We start from the raw sequence: 20,856 nt of genomic DNA on the forward strand, positions 1-20,856 counted from the left end.
TGTGGAAAAAATGGAAAGGTTGCAAAAGATGCCTCCCCCCAGCCAGTGCTGGCTTCTCTAATGCTGTGCTTTGCTTGTGATGCTGCGGTACCCTAACATGAACATCATTTATGGAAGTAAAGTGAGCTGCAGATGTCTTTGTCCGCATTTATATTTCACACACAGGCAATGTGTAAAGTACTGTACAGGTCTTTGACATCACTGCTGTGAAGTGCAGTTCAGTTTGTTGCACTTCCAACCAAAGACCCTTGCCTTGAGCTGTAGTCTTGGTACCCTAGCTATTCATAGAAATACACAGTTATGTCTCAGCGCTATACTAAATATTCCTTTCTCTCTTTTTTTCATGGAACAGGTACAAATGGGAATGTCTTCACAAGTATTAGAGAAATCACCACAGCAGCCTGAGCCTAAGATTGCTCAACCTGCTCCTACTTTTATCACGGATATGAGTTCTACTATTCGTCCTCCCCCAGTCGCCCCAGTAGCTCCGCCAGGACTCCCTGAAAAACCCAGAGAAAGCTGCAGGGCTCCATTCCTTCACATGCGCTCTGAATCCTTCCCCACGCACTCATCTTATGTTCTTATGCCACCAGTTCCTCCTGTTCGCTCAGTGGAGAGTAAGATTGCTGCAGCAATACACTCAAGTAACAGCGATGCTGTCAATGCCTCCAATTACTATTCCTTCCTGGCCTCCTCATTGCTGCCATCATCAGTAGAAGATGCCTTACCGCCACCCCTGCCGCCGCCACCATCAAAACATGCCTCCCTGCAATCTGCGTATCTTTCCCATTCTAAAGCAGACAGTATGCCAGAGTCTGTGGTACCAGAAAACTACATGCACCATAAACCATCAGCCATCCCTCAGCCCACCTCACATCAGTACAGGCCAGAGGGTGTACCCACTCCCCATCTCTCCTACCACAGCAGCAAGACAGATCACCACCAAATCTATGGATCCAGGGCAGATGCTTCCGCCACCCTGGCCACCCATTACAACACCTACATGAACCAAGGGAAAAACACTGCATCGCACCACTCAAAACCACGCAGTAGGGTTGAATACTTGGCATCCATGAGCCCCTCCCTACGAATCTCAGGGTACTCTGAGGAGGCACCGCCATACCCCACAATCCGAAGGGTGCAATCGCTGCATGCTCCTCCCCCGCCCCCTCTAGTTCGTTCTGCCCCCATATCTCGAACAGAGGTCCCTCCAGACGACGAACCAATATATTGCCCAAGACCCTTATATCAGTATAAGCCATATCAGCCTTTCATGCCACATTCAGATTATCATGTGACTCAACTGCAGCCATATTTTGAGAATGGACGCGTGCATTACAGGTACAGCCCTTACTCTGGCTCATCAGGTGCCACTTATTATTCCTCCGATGGTACCTTCTATGACCTGGATCCGTACAGCACTGCACGGCTTCGCCAGCAACACTCCTTACACAATCGAGACTTTGCATCTTACACTACCAGGCAACCTGCAAAGAATCTGTATCGTTCTGCCAGTATGATTCCTTATCCTCGAGGCAGTATTATGGGACAACTAGCAGGCAAGGAGCACAGCTTTATCAGCCGTGATGTGCCGCCTGCCCCAGAAGCCAAACACATGCATGTGTCCTGGGACCTGGAAGATTTGGAGAAGTACCGGATGCAGTCCATCCGGAGGGAGAGCCGTGCTCGCCAGAAGGTAAAGGGGCCAGTTATGTCTCAGTATGACAATGTGACCCCGGTGCTGCAGGACGAGCTGGGGGGGATTGACATTATCCATCTCCGCAGCCGCTCAGATCCAGGGAAAACCGGCCTTCTTTCTGTAGCTGAAGGAAAAGAAGGAAGGTATCCTACCAAGGCATTTACACCTGAGGGAGATGAAAATTACTACTTGCATCATCCAGAATCTGGTACAGACAGAATCCATTATCATGGAATCTATGGGAATGGGCAGTCAGAGAAACCCTCACTGCCTCAAAAACAAGGCAGCATGAAGAACCGAAAACTACATGACCCTACCTGTAATGCCCCTGAACAAAGGACGCACATACAACAGGAACCAAGCCATAGGCAGTCCTCAGAAGCCAACAATGGCCCACCATATCCAGTGGGAACCAGTCTGCAATTAGATTATAGTTCCAAAAGTTTGCAAGAACCTTCAGAATCAGTAGGCTACCATCATTCCAGTGGGAAATACAACATCTCTGGTCAGGATCCTGTGAGACTAAACCATAAGGAGGTCAGATTATCAGAGGAGAGGCCAGATATGGACCGACCTCGTCCAAGGCAATCTGTTGGAGCAGAAAAGCACTCAAGAGACCTTTTTAAGGAAGAGGAGAAAATATTTCAGCCAATGGCACCACCTCCAAAGCCAGAAAGGAGTCAAAGCCTCCGACTCCGCCACCCTGAAACCATAGAGAGAGATCCAAGCCAGCTCTATCAGTACCAATCAACGCTGGGCAAACGCCAAAGCACCATGACTGTAGTATCCCAGTACGATAACCTGGAAGATTACCATGCCGTAGCTCCACACCAAAGAAGCGGCATTGTGGCCCCTGGCTTTTCTCACCCACAGAATAGGACCTACACTACTGCTCTAGGGCAGGGGGCCTTCCTTCCATCTGAACAGTCATTGCAAAGACTGGAAACTGAAATTCATGCAGAGTGAGCCAGTTACCAGGAACAGAGTCTGAGCAGCCTCTGCGGGACAGTGGACTGTTTTATTTTTTCAAAGTATAAAATGAGAAAAGACGAAAAAAAAAAAAAAAATTCACCAACTCAGCCCATACAGTTTTTATGTAGTAAATGTATAGGGCTTTTTTGTGTTTAGTTGGAAAGATTGTATAAGTTGTTGGTACATGAGAAGGAAAGTTAGTTGAGGCCTACGGTAAGATTTTATTAATAACAAAAAGGGTGCAAGTGAACTTGTTAGAAAGAGGTGTGGGTGTACATGCAGGTCCAGTTTCAAGGTATGGTATTTTTCCATTAATTGCCCTCCAGTCACCATACAATTTACAAATGCTAGGATGGTGCTCATTTTGCCTACCGCAGCTTATGCCTCGTACAGGCTACCTCCATCCCATTGGAATATAGCTGGAAAAAGTGTACAGGCAGGCATCCTGTCTTTTAGTATTAATATATGCAACTGTAGAAAGCACAAGTTTAAGAATTAAGTTATAAATGTCAAACTTGTTGCTGTTGGAGACATTTAAAAGTTTAGAACTCACAATGGTTTGGCTGGTGGGGTGCTTGTGTTCCTGAAAGTTTAATCAGTTTTGCTGACATCACAAAGGTAGTCCCATTGGCTAATCAGCCTATGGCATTTGAAGAACCAACATTTGAGAATCTAATTGCGATAAGATGGGTGAAGTCACAACATGGGCTTGATTTGCTTCACCAAATTACACCTTGCCTCACTTTTGATGTAGCAACACACAGGACCGAGTAACTTGCTCAGAACTAACAGTTATAACTCTTTCAACTGAGCAAGTTGAAGGCAGGAAGAATTTTTCATGGTTTTTTTTAAATTATTTTTTGTTAAAGTGCTTTTATAGCCCATTGCAATATAGATAGATCATCATGAACGCAATCCCCATCAGCCAACCAGACTGTGGCATTCATTCATCAGTATCCACACATTAGGCTGCTGCACTATAATCCATTTTGTAACTGGAACAAGGCGCATTTCTTCAGGACCACCAAGGTGCCAGCCTAGCACTGCAGTCACTGATTTTTGGGTGGGGGGCACTTTTCATAGGCATTTACCCAGGCTGAATGGCCTGACTGAAACTTTCTCTCCCGAAATGTGGATAAAAGTACATACAGAGCTCCATAGCACGTGTACTTCCACCTGTATGGAAAAAGAGGTTGTGCTCGAGAACGAGTCAGTCAGGATTGAAGGAAAGCGTGCATGTATGTTAGATTTTCAGGAGTTATAAACAGGAGCTGTGCAATTATGATGTATTGATCAAAATAGTAAACTCATATGAACATCATATATAATAGCTGTTTTTTTAGGATGTGATACCTCATATGATATTTGAGCCTCCCAGGATTTATCCGAGGGTGCTCTCTTCAAAAGTGTCAAATATATGCAGCGTTAACCAAAGTGCTGAAGAATGGTTTAACGCGAAAAGACCTTTTTTATAATCATTGGTATCAACATTCAGGATTTTATGTTTTTCAGTTTTTTCTTTTTTACATATTAATTGATTATAAAGACAGATCACTTATCCTTATGCGCAGCGTGAAGCGGTGACAGCTTTTCCCAAAGTCTGTCCCGTAGCATGACGCTATAGCATGATCACAGCTTTAAAGCTTAAAGCTGTGATCATGCTATAGCGTCATGCTACGGGACAGACTTCAAAAATACACCGCTTTAATATTGTACCCCTGAAGAAGTCCACGAAACACGGATCGTGTCGAGTCTATGCTGGTGTTTTGGGAAAAGCTGTCACCGCTTCACGCTGCGCATAAGGATAAGTGATCTGTCTTTATAATCAAATTAATATAATATGTAAAAAAGAAAAAATTGAAAAACATAAAATCCTGAATGTTGATACCAATGATTATAAAAAAGGTCTTTTCGCGTTAAACCATTCTTCAGCACTTTGGTTAACGCTGCATATATTTGACACTTTTGAAGAGAGCACCCTCGGATAAATCCTGGGAGGCTCAAATATCATATGAGGTATCACATTCTAAAAAAACAGCTATTATATATGATGTTCATATGAGTTTACTGTTAGATTTTCAGCACACATGTATTTTGCATCCCCCTCCTTACCCCACCTGCACAGATAGCAGGTGCACAGTGCATGGATACTTTTAGCACATACTTTGCAGTTGCTAATGTTTAAAGACAGTGTGGGTAGTTTCTCTTGGAAAATCTTCCTAAAATATGTGCATTAAAAGTAACTTTGTGGGTGCTATCTGAAAATTGCCCCCCCCCCCCAAGTGAATACAGTTTAAAACATTTCATTTAGATGGGGCTGATTAGTACTGGAGAAAAGATACCAAGGTTTTCAAAGCAGGTGAGATTGTGTAGCTGAGACCAGGGCTGGCCCCTGGAGGCTGGATTGGAGAGTGCACTTCTGGCTCCTTACCTAAGAAACAGACATCATAATGCTCAGGTTTTGCTGCTACTGCCGTGAGGCTGCATGGAAATTAACAAGATATCATATACCCCCCCCTCCCCTTTTCCTCTGATCAAAAATTAATTTATTCCCTGTGATTTTTTTTGTTTTGTTTTGTGAATAAATATTCCTTCTATCTCTAAAAGGGGACAATGCACTTCCAGGGGGTAGAGATAGGCCACAGTGTGTGGAGTTGGGAATAAAAGGAAAGAATGTATTCCATATGCTTAAAATAGTAAGCCATAACTGCATTGTGGGCCCTTAATCCTGTGAAGCAGTCAATGCTAGCCCTAAAGAAATGGACACCATTCTGAATTTCAGGACTAAATAAGAATAAGCCTGTATGTTTTTCTCTTAAGCCGTTCTATTTAACGCTATGCCCTGGCTCTTAGAAATATCAGGCAATGTGATTTTTAAGGTAAGGGTAGTAATGTTGACCCATCAAATGCCAATCCTTACAGAAAGAAATATGTTGCATATTTGTTACAGGGTGGCCATATCACACCAGGTCAAATAGGGGCAGGCTGAACTTGGTTGTACTCCCAAGTGCACATATGAACTTCTAGTTTCAGTTCCACTCGTGCAATGGGAGTAAAGCAGGCCTGCCTCAGCCTGCCAGTTTTCACATGAAGTTGTATAACCATCCTTGGAGGATATCCTACAAAGTAAGAACATCTGTGAGGTTAGCAACAAAGCAGCTGCTTATTCCATTATGATAGTAGTAGGTAAATTCAGCTTTAACTGACATGTGCAAATGAATTTTACTTCAATGCACAGTGTGCAAGATTTTACTTGTACATATTCATTTTAGAGTTTTGGAGTGCCTGACTGGTTATCAGCATTTGAAGAAAAAACTTATTTGAGCTGTATGAAGGGACACACAACACAGTGCTTCATGTTTTAGAAGCTTTACTCCTAACAATAAAATGGGCTAAGTTTGACCCAAAATACCATTGGGAAGGCAAAATCATTGGGTAGGATTTATATCAAAAGATTGTGCATGGCAAGACATAAAAAAAAAATCAAAGGTCAAGTGCCTTCAGTATCCAGGAAGTGCCTTGAAATGATTTTACGCATATGCTGAAGCGTTTCATTGCACTTGTAAAAATGTCCTGGGTCAAAAAAAACCCCTCTCCTACAACCTTCAAGTTTGCTTTCATAGTAAAAGCAAGTTATACTTTTGCTTCATTTTTAAGTCTTTCACTCCCCCACTCCCTTCTCATTACCACCTCCATGTGAAGAGTAACTCATTGAATTCTGTAAGACATTATCACAGCAATATACATTAGCATTACTAAATAATTTCTTCTGACTTGTAGCTGACAACAAAGCTAGTACCTCATATGTAAATTATTACCTTGTGTTTTATAGTTAACAATTTTAGGGGGTTATTTACCAACGTGCGTTAAGGCGTTTTCGCATGCGAAAAACCCTGTTATCGCTTGGCGCGATGCAAATTTTGAAAAGAGGAGGAGTTAGGGGCGGGGAGTGGGCTAGGTTAGCTAGTGTGCGAAGTGCTATCGCACAGAGTTAACGTTGATTTTAGCTACACCTCTTTCATTTGCGTTATGTTGTGCGATCGCATGCGCTACAGGCCAGTAAGGGTTTATCGTGGCTCACGATGTCTTCTGACAGGCCTGTTTCAGTATATGAGAGAGAGAGAGTGCGCCTTGCCATTGTGTCCCCTCCCTAGACAGGTATTTGTATCCCTATGGGAGGCCCACCTAGTAACTCAAGGTGAGGTTTAAGTATTAGTGTAGGGGGTTAGGGGCCACTTTCACATTCAACGTGAGACGTACGAACAGAACAGTGGTCTCTTGTGAAGATTTGATGACCTACGGAGTGAAGAAACTACCTCCAAGATGAGATTTGGGCAATGTTCTCTCAACCTAGCTTGATGGACTCTCTACCTGGGTAACAACAAGCTAGGTGGAGAGAACATTGCACAAATCTCATCTTTGGTTTGATTAAACAAGAAATCAAGTAAGGTTCACTGGATAGTGCTCCTTAAGTTGTATGAAGCATCACTTTACACCTTCCATATATTTTTTCCAAACGTTTGTTTTAAAGATTTTCAAATGCTATACAAGTGAGACAAATTCACACATATATTAAAAAAAAATTAAATTAAAAATTTATTTTTTTTTAAATTGGAAATTAAAATAAGTTAACAAAAACAGAAAATAGAAAATGTTTTGAGTGTGGGTTAGTTGATGTGGTAGTCAGAGTCAAGACAGAGAAGCTTTTTTTTTTTTTGCATTAATGGTGTGTTACTTGTACATCAAAGGACTTCGGCACCAATGCTGCTTTTTCGCAAATAGCAATGGTTGATTTTCCTCAGCTATTTTCTAAGGGATTTTACCATCTGGCTTTCTTGTGTTATGGGGTAACAGGCACAAGTTCAAATATCTTTGGTATCTAGGGAGAATATAGAAATCCTTTAACGCACACACCAGAGTTTTCTGTCTTGCTTGTATAGTATAGTACACTAGAATCAAAGCATATCCCCCAAATTTGCTTTCAAAACTGACTTTTTAAACTTTTAGTCTGCCTATGCTGCAGCCTTAGTGGAAATCTCACTGAGGTATGAGAACGTTGTGGTATTGTAGAGCATTGTTAGATCCTTCTTGCTATTGGATAGAGCATTGACAAATTGAAAGGATTTGGATTATAGAGTATGACAAATCACAATACTGTTTCAAATACTTCCTAATGGGACTTAGTCATTCTATATTGTGGGAGTGGGTGGATAAGAGAAATATAGGACACATGCTAGAGTGTTCCACAGATGGCCCTTTGCACGTAAAACTAGAGAATGGAAAATACTGTGATCTCAATTACCTCAGGTCTAGTTAGTTCCACCTACCCTGGAAACAGAGACATAACTTGATAATAAGAAATCAGATCTAGATAATTTATTTTAATTATAAAAGCATGGCATCCCTAAGAAACTGATCATTGCAAAATCAGCCTTGTCAAAATTGAACCTTTATTTCTTAAATACTAGCCATACATCACAAATAAAGATGTTTGTCCACTGTCATTGAGCCATAGTGTAAGCATCTCCTTACAAAAATGGAACATTAAGAAACAAGCATTTTAAACCCTATTCATAATCCATTACAAGGGTTCTTCAGGAATACAAATTGATTTGTAAAAATGAGACCTTTATTTTACATGTGTATGGCTGCTCTAAGACTTCAGACTAACACCTATTTAAAGAGAGCCCTTCTGCTGCCTTCCCACCCCCAAGCACAGTTATTGCATAGTTACAATGCAATAAGGATGTATTTTTTGTAATCGTAATATCAAAAAATCTGTTGATAACATGATGGCGATCAGAGAAAAATGTGGGAGTTTCACCAATTCTATTTTCTGCACATTCCATCTGTGTAAACAAGCAAGGTTTAATAAATAGTGTCAGTACCCTGAACATACCCTGTTAATCATACATGCATGGTATTATGTGGCAAAAGCCTCAGATTAACAAAAGTGATATAGGGTCCTAGTAGATCTATTTTAATTTAGCAAGTCATGGAGGCATAGAACAGAGAGTACTAGTAGTTACATTGGTCCTGGAGAAAACTGAATTCTTTGGTAGTTATGGTATCTTCTTATGGACCAATAGAAGAGCTATCAAAGGAGGATAATGTACATGAGCATATAAGACTATATCATACATCCAAAGAGGGGAAGAGAGCTGTGTTATCAGAAAGCTCATGTACAATACCATCTGAAGTTTAAAGCTCTATTACAGCCCTCTCTAGTGTGGAATGTAGATCAGATAGCTGCAGAATAGGCACGGTAAGGGGATACAGATTCCCTTGAAATATCTCTACCCTTTAAACTGCAGGAAAAGACCAACACCATAAGTTCACTCCAGTTCTAGGTTGACAAAGTGCTTGCTGAAACCTTTGTCTTGCTCACCTTTTTTTCTGTAGACCAAAATGTAAAATGAAGGGTAGGTTTTAAAATAAGTCTTTCAAAGTTGGTAAGAAGCTGTTCGGTTGGGGTCCAATCCACAGGACCATGGAGCTCTAAAGACATCGACTTGTATGCACAAAAATACTCATATGTAAGACATCTGCCACCTACCTACCCGTCCTCTCCTCCTCTCTTACTTTTGTGATTACCCTTTCCAGTATCTGGTTTGTACATTTTCTGGTGAGTAATTTGTGGGGGTTTTTTGTTGTTTTGTTTTATTTAGTCTTCATTTTCCACCACAGGTGAAAAAAAATGCATATCTTACACCATGACCTGCATGTGACAAACATCCCAGAAACCCCCAGCAAAGTCTTGGATTACTTGAGCATTCCTGTATCTTTAATTTATATCTGTGTCTTATTTTTATAGGTTTTTTCTTGTGAACTGATGTAAACTGTATATGTTGAGATGCCTGTATTTTTCTGTAAATATTTGTGATTTTTCTGTAAATATCTAGAGTCTTAATTTTTTTCTTTGGGCTTGTATGATGGTGACTTAAAAATTTTTTTAATTATTTTTATTTGTATTGTAATGCAATGACTCAGACTGAGGTGTCATGTGGTTTTTAAATCACTAATTCCACCAAACTCAAAAACTCAAGATGTACAACTCAAAATGACATTAATCAACATCTGGTTCAAACAAACATACTTAAGTGTGTGTGTTTATTTGCGTTTCCTTTTTCTGTGATTATGGGCACAAAAGACGTTGAGGGGAAGAAAGAGAATAGAAAGAATAGCCTATGCCTATATATATAATACTGGAGTTTGGTTACAAAATTGATAACATTTTATAACAAGTTTTGAGTTTGTATATCATGCTTAAGGCAGCTTACAGCATTTTTTTTTTTGAATGCAGGTACAATAAGTATTCAGTATTATTTATATAGTACAATCAAAATACGCAATGCTGTAAATGCTAACCCAGATGATTACCCAATAAAAGGCATACCTCCTTGAAATCTTTCCGCCCAGTATGTATGCCTTGCATGGAGGGGGAATCATAATGCTAATGAAAGCTGAGTTGGCTAGTCAGCTTATTGATTCCTAACCCATAAACCCTTCTATTAAGAAAACAAATAATTCTTTTAAGATTTGAATGTGGCTTGTATAATATATTACACTACATTAATCTTCTACTTATTTTGCCTTACCTATCTAGTCAACTATAGTCAAAACAATAGGTCAACAGTGTGAGTCCGAAACTGGCTGTTGAAATCCTCACTTAAGCATGTACATGAAAATATACATTATCCCCAAAACTACACCTCTAAATTTTACAGCATGTTAGTTTCCCTACTGCTGGCTGCCGCTGGACACCTTGATGTTTATTAAACCACATCTCCCAGAGCACCTGCTCCATGCTGGGAGCCAACAGGAATTATTATGTTTGTTGTATTCTGCTGATTTCCAATTAATTGTTCAATTTGATATTACATAATAAGCATTCATAAATAATTATGAAAGAGAATATGGCGCATCAAATCAAGATAATTTATTTTACCTTCCACATGTACAGCTGTATGTAATAAGTAGCTGAGCAAACCCTATAACTTTGTAAAATGCTTCTTTTTGGATCAGCTTCTCTCCCCTGCTGTGTGCACAGCTCAAGGCTGGTTAGTGTCTTGGACGCTTTTAAGGAGCTATGCATTTCGGCCTCTCCAGTTGGACTGTCCTCTCCAGATGACTGATTAATCATAGCACCTCAGTGCAGGTCCTCAGAACCCTTGGGGGTGGCAGCAACTTTCAAGCTGTCCACATTAGGACAATTGTGCACTTTGCACCAATTTTAAAAGCAAAAGTATGTGCAGAATTTGCTTTGAAATTCGCCATAGATAAAAAGTACACACAGTAAACTTGTACCTGCTTTCTGTTGGTAGATTTATGCTGGAAAAGGTTACAAAAAGAGTTGCACTTCCAATCTCCGTGTATACCTTTCCTTCTTTGACCTAAACATACCCTCTGGAACGCCTGCTCTCAGTGCAGCTGCATTTTAGCTGCATTGAGGGAATGCAGTGTTCATATAAAAGTTTAATGCAGATGAAATGCTTTGAAAAATCATCTTCCAAATATTTAAATCACTTCCTTCACTCTGACCATTTGGCTTCTAGTAGAACCATCTACCTCCTCCCAAAGAGCCACCTGACTCCGTCTCTGCCTCATCTATTTCAGATGCACACCATACTTAGGGATTAATGGGAGGCTTGCAGACATGGAGGTCCATATTCAGTCACTGTCCAGATAGCAAAGTTGGATTAAAAAAACAAAACAAGACCATTCGCCTTGGAAAGTCAGGTATTTATTAATATTGATTAATCAAAACTAAGACTGCCCTACTCTGGCCGAGTTTAGTCTAATAGGCTGCAGCAGGGGCTCAGTCATCCAGATAGTATGAATGGATTTTAAAACCTCCCATTTCTATAAAGAAGGCAGCAATAACTTTTGTTGTTCGTCAATATACACGAAGGTGTACTGCCTCATTCCTTCTTTCAGATATGCACATGTGATTTTCTATGGGAAAAGACCCACAGGAAATGCAGGTGCAATGGTCTGCGGGTATGTTTTCCCCAGAGGATTTTCAAAGGGAAAATAAGATCTCATTTTCCCTTTGAGAATGAGTGCAAAGCCTATGCGGGCTTTGCATCAAGTGGGGGACAGGTTCTGAAGTTGCCCCCATAATGTCTGCAGAAGATCCATACCATGCCCCTGCTATTTTCCTTTCTGTTACAGAGCAAGATCTTTCTTAGCGTCCAATCAGATGAATCCAGGGCAAGTAGGTTATGCACCTCTATCAGCATATGGAGACTGAGCAAGCTGATGTTGCAGTATATATACCCCTGCAGTAACATCAGCCTCCCAGTATTCTCCATCTCCAGCAGATGGTGGACGTGCACCTCCCTACTGGGGATTGCTTCATTTAGAGAAAGAATTAAGGAAACAAATTTGCCCAGCTCTTCTGAGATGATACCAAATGGTCCCTCCCTCAGTTGAGAATTCCTGAGGTGATTTCCTTGGTCCCTTAGATGAGTGCCTTCGTCCGGTAGCTAGTATTCAGCCGGTGTGGACTTAGCTGCTTAAGCAGCTGAAAGGCAGCAGGAGCAGGAAGCCAAGCCATGGCAGTGACGGCATATACCCTCTCCCCCTTCTGTACTCTGGTAAGGCTGAGCTCCACTAAGTTTAAAAAAAAAATATATATAATATAGAGTGGGCAGTGGAGTGCCTCAGGGATCTATATTGGGACCTGTACTTTTCAATATATTTATAAATGATCTGGAAAGAAATACGACGAGTGAGGTAATCAGATTTGCAGATGATACAAAATAGTTCAGAGTAGTTAAATCACAAGCAGATTGTGATAAATTGCAAGAAGACCTTATGAGACTGGAAAATTGGGCATCCAAATGGCAGATGAAATTTAATGTGCGTAAGTGCAAGGTGATGCATATAGAGAAAAATAACCCATGCTATAGTTACACAATGTTAGGGTCCATATTAGGAGCTACCAGCCAAGAAAGAGATCTAGGCGTCATAGTGGATAACTCATTGAAATCGTCGGTACAGTGTGCTACAGCAATCAAAAAAGCAAACAATGTTGGGAATTATTAGAAAGGGAATGGTGAATAAAACAGAAAATATCATAATGCCTCTGTATCGCTCCATGGTGAGACCCCACCTTGAATACTGTGTACAATTCTGGTCGCCACATCTCTAAAAAGATATAGTTGTGATGGAGAAGGTACAGAGAAGGGCGACCAAAATGATAAAGGGGATGGATCAGCTCCCCTATGAGGAAAGGCTGAAGAGGTTAGGGCTGTTCAGCTTGGAGAGGAGACGGCTGAGGGGGAAATGATAGAGGTGTTTAAAATCATGAGATATAGAACAGGTAAATGTGAATCGGTTATTTACTCTTTCAGATAATAGACTAGGGGGCACTCCATGAAGTTAGCATGTGGCACATTTAAAACTAATCGGAGAAAGTTCTTTTTCACTCAATGCACAATTAAACTCTGGAATTTGTTGCCAGGGGATGTGGTTAGTGCAGCTAGTGTAGCTGGGTTTAAAAAAGGATTGGATAAGTTCTTGGAGGAGAAGTCTAAGTTGACTTAGAAAATAGCCACTGTTATTACTAGCAACAATAACATGGAATAATGTTTTGTTACTTGCCAGGTTCTTATGGCCTGGTTTGGCCTCTGTTGGAAACAGGATGCTGGGCTTGATGGACCCTTGGTCTGACCCAGTATGGCATGTTCTTATGTTCTTAACTCCTGAGATTTGTCATCACTTCACCAATGAGATACAATTGCAAAGCTGCTGGCTAGCTCTAAGCAGTCAGTGATACTTTAAACTCTTTCTTTCATTAGGGTGACCATGAGTTGACCAGGGCAAGCTGTTTCATGTCCTCATTTTATCGCTTTGCATACAGGGAGATAGTCATCCCAATAGGAACCGACCTCTGGCAACAGCACTATGAGCCTTAGCGGGGGTATTTCCCCTAGTTTTATAACCTTCCCTAGCCCAGCCTTTGCATTTAGAGTCCTTGGCTGGCAGCTACAGACTGATTCCCACCAGAAACCCAATGTACATGCAACAGGTGGCAGTATTAATCAATACATAAAACTCCATCCCTACCTTCCTCCCTGCCCCAACTGTCTTGGGGAGTGAAATCTGGGTCTCCAACACAGTGAGCCACCAGGCTAGTCCTGCTGTTCTTGGGAAATCAGAACTTTTATCTTCACGCATGCAGTGGGGGTTAACCAGGAGTAATCCAGCCTGTCCCTTCTGAAAAGAAGCGATAATAAATCCTTCAAATCTGGGAGCAATTTTCAAAACTGCATGTAGGTACAAAGTCCATGGGAATGTTTCCCTGTGAATTTTGCACCAGTTCTCAAGAACTGGGGAAAAGTACCAGCAGAGATTTGCCCCTTTTCCTATGGATACTTTCCCCCTGTAAAACAATGTGTATAGTTTTGAAAATGCAAGACTTTGTGTGTTTTTGCCTCCCCTGACCTAACCATGCCTCAGATCCCTCCCACTTTTCCTGCAAGTAAAAGAAGACTTGTTGGTCCCCCATGTACAAGGTGAGCAATGTTCAGCCTATTTATGCACATTAATGGCTTTTAGAAATTGCACTTCCCATGACTTGCAGTTCTGCTTTTGCAATATGAAAAGAAGTCAAGTCCCAGAATACTTTAACATAGACTCAGCATAGGCAGCTCTGGTCCTTGACTGCCACTAGTCCGTCGGGTTTTCAGAATATCCACACTGAATATGCTTGAAATACATTTGCATGCAGTGCATCTCATGAGTTTTCAATGTGGATATCCTGAAAACCCAATCTGTGTGTAGAGGCCAAGGACCAGATTTACCTGCCCTTGACATAGACATGTAAAACCCCAGATCTAGCTTAAAAGAGCCTTGCTCACTTGCTCAGAGAGAGCTGATCCAATTTTGTGCTTACCAAACTGCTGAGTCACAATACAGAGCACTACAGTTGAATTATGGGGCCTTTCCTAACATTCAATAATTATGATAAAAGTAATTCTAAAATTATTTATTATTTATTTTATTTAACATTTTTATATACCGATATTCATGTAAAAATTACATATCACTTCGGTTTACAGTATAACAGAGAAGCATGTACATGATGCTTTACATTAAACAGGGGATAAAAGACCTTGGAGCGAAGGAACTGGGAACAAAGAAATGAATAAATGATAGGCTCTTTCATGGAGCCAGAGATTGACTTGCTGAAGATCTAAGTGTATAATGAGATATAAATTAACACTGGTGATGTGATTTAAACCTAGAGGACAATGATGTAAAAAAAAAAAAAAAAAAGTGATTTGTGATAAAATGAAGCTGACCAAGAATAGAGGCTTCTAGCCAGTCCTGGATTTCTGACAAACTGCATCCGGATGCATTGAATTCTGGTTCAAGTAACTCTGGTGTCAAATGGAAGAAGTAGGTGCTACAACTGCTATGAGACACTGGAATGTAAGCCCAGCAGGAGTGTACTTGTGGTATTGTATCTGACAATGCCACAGCTCATAGGAACCAGATGCAGACTGGGACTCTGACCATGATATGAGTAGCAAGTCACTTAGCTGCAGCTGGTCTTCCTCAGGTGCGGCTGGTGACAGCACCACCCAGTCTCCCTGGCTGTTGCTCAACAGGTTGCTGTGGTCACATAAGCATCACAGCAACTTCCACCAAGTTCCCTACCACAGCCACTCAAACAATCCAAAGTGCTTCCTCAGCCAAGGGTGCTGCAAATGAGAAAACCTCAATTTCCTAGCGTGTAGCCAGATGGACTCAGGACCAATGGGTATTGTGATCTGCTAGCAGATGGGAGACTGAGTCAGATTTCAACGCTGACGTCACTCTAGATATACCCCTGCAGTAACTTCAGCTCTTCAGTATCTTTCCGTCTCCTAGCAGATGCGGACACTATCACACACACTAGAATAGTGTTAAGAATTACAGCAAAGAAGAAACAAATTTATCTTAAGATCGAGCACCGCTGTCCTGTGGTGATACCTAAGGGTCCCTCTCCCAGTCGAGAATTCCTGCGGTGTTCTCAGATATCCCTCCGAGGTGTACCATGATCCGGCAGCCGGTTCCCGGCGTGGACTTAGACCCCCCCAGTGTGGCTGAAAGGCAGTAGGTGCAGGAACAAGCGCGGCGGTGAAGGTAGTTCCCTCTCCCCCCACAGCTGGAAACCGTCTGACAATCGATCGGTAAGCGCCAAGACCAGGTAAAGAAAAAAATGTATGCTATATGTTTGTGAAGGGAGATGTTAATAGCATGTGTCAGAGCTTGGCATAATACAGATATTTTCCTCTGTGTGTTTCCACATCCACCTCTACTAGGGATTCTTAGGCCTAACCTGCAGTATCCTGCTGTCATTCCAGGACTGAGACCCTGCAACACCTTCTGGTGTTCATTTGTTGAGACCCCTTCACAACTCTGCCCAGTGCATCTCTATACTAGCCTGCAGCATTCCCTGCTATTTCTGTACTGATGGGTTTTAAACTAGAGAACAGAAGTAGAAGTATTCAAATCGTTACCCCCAACAAACGCACGAACACAGTGAGCAAAATGACACAGGAAATCAGCTTAATAGTTCACTCTACAGCAACAGGGTAGGAGAGACCAGGTATCAGGATACAGCATATAAGCAAGCCAAAAAAGAAAAAGCTAGAAAGCTGTAAGTATAAATGTTTGCAGGCTAAGCAATAAAGATCTTGAACTAATGCCCTAATGGAAGGAAATTTAGATATTGCTGCTATTAGGGAAACCTGGTTCAATAATTCCTGTGAATGGTATAAGAACATAAGACTGCTATACTGGGTCAGACCAAAGGTCCATCAAGCCCAGTATCCTGTTTACAACAGTGACCAATCCAGGTCACAAGTACCTGGCAGGATCCCAAGGGGTAGATGGATTCCAAGCTGCTTATCACAAGAATAAACAGTGGATTTCTGCAATTCCATCTTAATAATGGTTTATGAACTTTTCCTCCAGGAACTTGTCCAAACTTTTTAAATGCAGCTACACTAATAGCTTTCACAACATCCTCTGGCAATGAATTCCAGAGCTTAATTATGCATTAAGTAAAAAAATATTTTCTCTTATTAGTTTTAAAGTCCCCTGGTCTTTGTACTTTTTGAAAGAATAACTGATTAATGTTTACTCATTCCATTCCACTCATTATTTTATACACCTCTATCATATCTCTCCTCAGCCATCTCTTCTCCAAGCTTGTATATGGCCATATTTATTTTATTTATTTATTTAGACATTTTATATACCATCGTTCCATGTAAAAGATGACAACAGTTTACAAAAGTAACATTCATAGTTAAAATCAACAAGTACTAATGGGGAACGGCATAAATAGGCGTGGACATCTATCAATCAAATTGTTCCTATGCATTTGATTCAAGGTTTAAGACATGGTCAAAGGGTAAAGAAAGTTAAATCAGAATAAAATAATATAACAGATTTCATATTTTAGTTATTACGTTGTATCGATTCTTTCATTTTCTTCATGCTTCAGTTAGTATCTTTTGACCTTCTTGGCCTCTGCTATTACTGGCATCAGTAGCATGGTATCTTCTTAGTGTTTGGGTAATTGCCAGGTTCTTGTGGCCTGGATTGGCCTCTGATGGAAACAGGATGCTGGGCTTGATGGACCCTTGGTCTGACCCAGCATGGCAATTTCTTATGTTCTTATGTTTCTTTTTACATTCAGGTGTTTTAAGTTAGGTTATATGCATTCTTGAATAGCCATGTTTTTAGCTCACATTTAAATCTGTCTGTTATTAACCGTAGTATCTCAGGAGCCATACTAGGCTTTAATCTGTATAGAAGGGTCAAAGATGATAGAAAGGAAGGAGAAGCAGCTATTTTTGTCAAAAACAATTTTGAAGCAACTGAAATAGAGGGATCTTGGGACAAGGAGGCGGCATTGTGGACCGTTTTAGAAAGAAGTAATGGCACTTTTTTTTTTAAAAGATTTATATTCCACCTTTCATGACTGGTCAGCTACTTCAACACAAATTACATTCAGGTATTGAAGGTATTTCCCTCTCCCCAGAGGGCTTACAATCTATGGCAAGAGCATATATCATGAAGAGTGGTCCCGCAATATTTTGCCCCTCCCCAACAACATATTGCAGTGATATCAGCATGTTCTTTATTATCACTGATAAAAATTCCACTAGAAAAAAATAACGCATCAAAGGCTACAAAAACATGTGATGGCCTGGTTTGCTTGGAGTCGCCATCATTTTAAAAGACCAAGCGGCTTGGAGCAAACCCCATTTGTGAAAGTATCATACCCCCTACCTTGGGGTTCTAGCGAGATCCCCATCCACCCACTCTCACTGCCTCTAGAGCTGCTGCTGTCCCCAAAAGTAAAAAACAGAATAAAACTTGTCTAGTGATGCCGCACATCCTTCCCCAACCCCTCCTCTTTTCAGAAACCCTTCTGCCCCAAGCAAAGCCACCCCCTTACCCTCGGTGCTATCCCATACCACAGGAACCCCTTCAAAAAAAAAAGACCCTGGTGGTCTAAGGTGATCTATGGAAACACCACCACCATCTTACAGAAGCTTCAGCGGTAGCCCAGAGCACCCTCTAGCTCTGGGCCAGTCAACGCCATTTTCCAAAATGGCTCTAACTGGCCTTTGCCTCTACCAACTGAATGTATTCCATTTTGAATGTGCCTGGAAAGTGGAATAGAAGTTAAATAAAATAACCTACAGCTCCCAGAAATGCGATAAAATAATGGGGCAGATTGTTTTCTGTCAACCACCTTATTTTATTGGCATGAAATTGACTAGTAATAGTTGCATATGTGGACCCTTGGGCCGAGTCGAGGTTGGTGCTACCTGCAGGGAGGAGCCCTGCAGGTCCTCGTCGGTAGGTGGAGCTTCACCAGCCCACAGTCCCCCCTTTGAGCCCTTGGGTGTCAGGGCCAGCTGGACTTAGATGCAGGCCTCTAGATGGCGAAGGATCCGTTGAAAAGCAGAGGGCCAGCAAGAAGAGTGGTCAGCTCAGGCCAAGGTCGGGTAGGTAGAGTCGGAAATGTACCAGAGGTCGGGACAGGCAGCAAGAACCAGAGACAAAGATAAACCAGGGGTCGGGAGAGGCAGCAGACGAGTGGAGGTCCTAGATCAGCCAAGAGACAGTCCTGAAAAAAGACGAAGTCAAGTGTAATCCAAGGTCCAAGCCAAAGAGATGATCGTAGGGGGCAAAGAGCAGATGAGGCTAGTTGAAGTGAAGAATCAGGAATCACTGGAGGCACCGGAGCGAACACCTAGCTATTCACAGGGAGTTCGACCTGTTGCTGAGGTATGCTGGAATAGCCGAGGAGCCCTTTTATAGGACAGAGCTGCTGGCATCATCAGGGAGGGCCGTGGGGCTTTTCCATGATGGGCCCTTTAAATCTCCAAGAGAGACACGCGCGCCTAGAAGCAGGTGCAGGGAGATGGTGGCATCAAAGCCACAGGAGGCAGTCAGTGTTAACGCAGGCCACGTGGAGCAAGCCGGCAGAAGACTGCCGTGAGGGCATGGCAACAATGCAGCGTTGGCTACAGGAGAACGGCAGATCTGTTTGGGTCAGGAGGTGAGCATGGCGAGCTGCGGGAATAGCCCATGGTCCATCGAGCATAACTATCCCTCTTAAGCTCCCCTCCAGAGGCCTGGGGTTTGTGGGGTACTGACCATACAGAGTGCTTTGGATCCCTGCAGGTCTCTTGGTTCGGGCAGTAGGCTCTACAACCAAACGATTGGTTTTATCCCCTAGTATGTGCAATTCCGGGGATGGAACCCTTGCCAAAGGCAAAGGCATGGTCAACTCTGGGTTTTTTTGACAGAGAACCAGGCCCCTCTATTGGGGTGTGACTAATTTTTGTCTTCTCTGTGTCCGGACCTGCAGAATCAAATAGGAAGGTTTCCTGTAGTTGCAGAAGGGTGTGTAGGATTTGTATTTCTTGATCTTCCTCCGTAACTAAAGATACACATCTTATAGTGCAGTTGTTTTCCTTTTACAGGTTTTTGTGTTCTGATCTTGCTTGAGCCAGCTGGTCCTTCAGTTGTGCAAAAACTATCTTAAGATTGTTCTTCTGGAGGAACCATGGGCCAGTTTGAGTCTCACATGACTCCTTGTCAGGGTTGAGAGGGTTCAGAAGGGTGGTAGCCATGATCAGTGAGCGGGTAGGCTCCCCAGGCCTCAAACAAAATCCTTTGTACTTCGGTCCCCAATGGGAGAGTTCTGTCATGGACCAATCAAATTGTTTGGTGCTTCTGCAGCCATGGCAGGCCTAGGCTTTTGGAAGAATGTAGGTGGTGATGAATTCCGAATGTGCGAGTCCTATCCTTAGCATGAGCGGTAGTGTACAGGTCACCAAACCGGGAAGGGTATCCCCACGGATGGAGGAAAGCACCAAAGTAGGTGTCAAGGGAATCGTGGGAATTTGATACCAGCTCCAGGTGTACAAAATTCCCCCTGGCACTGGAGTCCACCAAGTCTTGGGTGCTGAAGCATGTGGAGAATTGTTCCAGGGAGACCGGCAACAAGGTGATGGAGTAGCCAGACCAAGGGTTACTGGTACCGGTATCTCACGGAGTGGGGCGATCTCCCTTCTCTCTGGGTATTGAGGCAGTAGGTGACCAGAATTTCCACAATAAAGGCAGAGACCTAATTGACGGCATCGAGTCTTCTCTGAGTTCATGAGGTGGTGCAACCCAGTTGCATGGGCTCTTCTAGGAAATTCCCCGATGGTGTGATGGGGTCAACCCTAGAAGGGGAGTGATTCTCTAGAGAGACCCTTTTGAGCTGAATGGTTCTCTCGGGCTCGCTTCTGGAGTCATCTGTCAATTTTCCCCGTGAGATCGATGAAGGCTGCGTGAAGGGTGCCCATTGACGTAAGCCCTGCTCATCTATTTAAATGGGAAAACAGTGTCAAGTCCTCACCTCAGCAACAGATCCTCTTGCCTAGTCTGCAGTGTGTGTTACTTTCCTTTGTGCCAATTTGTGCACAGATATTTCTCATTTGCAGCCCTCCTTACTGCCCTTACCAAGAAGGGCACTGACACCAGACACTGGACAGACAAAGCCATTCAGGTGTTTGATCACCTCAAAGAGGAATTTCTCCACCATCCAGACCCATTGAAGCTCTTTATCATGGAGGCAGATGCCTCTACCCTTGGGGTAGGGGCTATCCTCTCCC

At 42.4% G+C, this 20,856-nt stretch overlaps 1 protein-coding gene across 6 annotated transcripts in view; it reads left to right on the forward strand.

Annotated features, from left to right (window-relative positions):
* The window catches only part of ARHGAP32 (Rho GTPase activating protein 32), a 694,843-nt gene extending 690,807 nt beyond the window's left edge, over positions 1–4,036 (forward strand). For all 6 annotated transcript variants that reach the window (XM_029573155.1, XM_029573153.1, XM_029573154.1 and 3 more), the window contains one exon: positions 353–4,036. In XM_029573155.1, the coding sequence (XP_029429015.1) occupies positions 353–2,665 (2,313 nt within the window). In that variant the 3' untranslated portion in view covers positions 2,666–4,036. The remainder of the gene's footprint in view (positions 1–352) is intronic.
* The last annotated feature ends 16,820 nt before the right edge of the window (positions 4,037–20,856 follow it).

This window comes from Rhinatrema bivittatum, chromosome 12 (genome assembly GCF_901001135.1).
Source record: "Rhinatrema bivittatum chromosome 12, aRhiBiv1.1, whole genome shotgun sequence".
In the NCBI taxonomy this organism is placed as follows: domain Eukaryota; kingdom Metazoa; phylum Chordata; class Amphibia; order Gymnophiona; family Rhinatrematidae; genus Rhinatrema; species Rhinatrema bivittatum.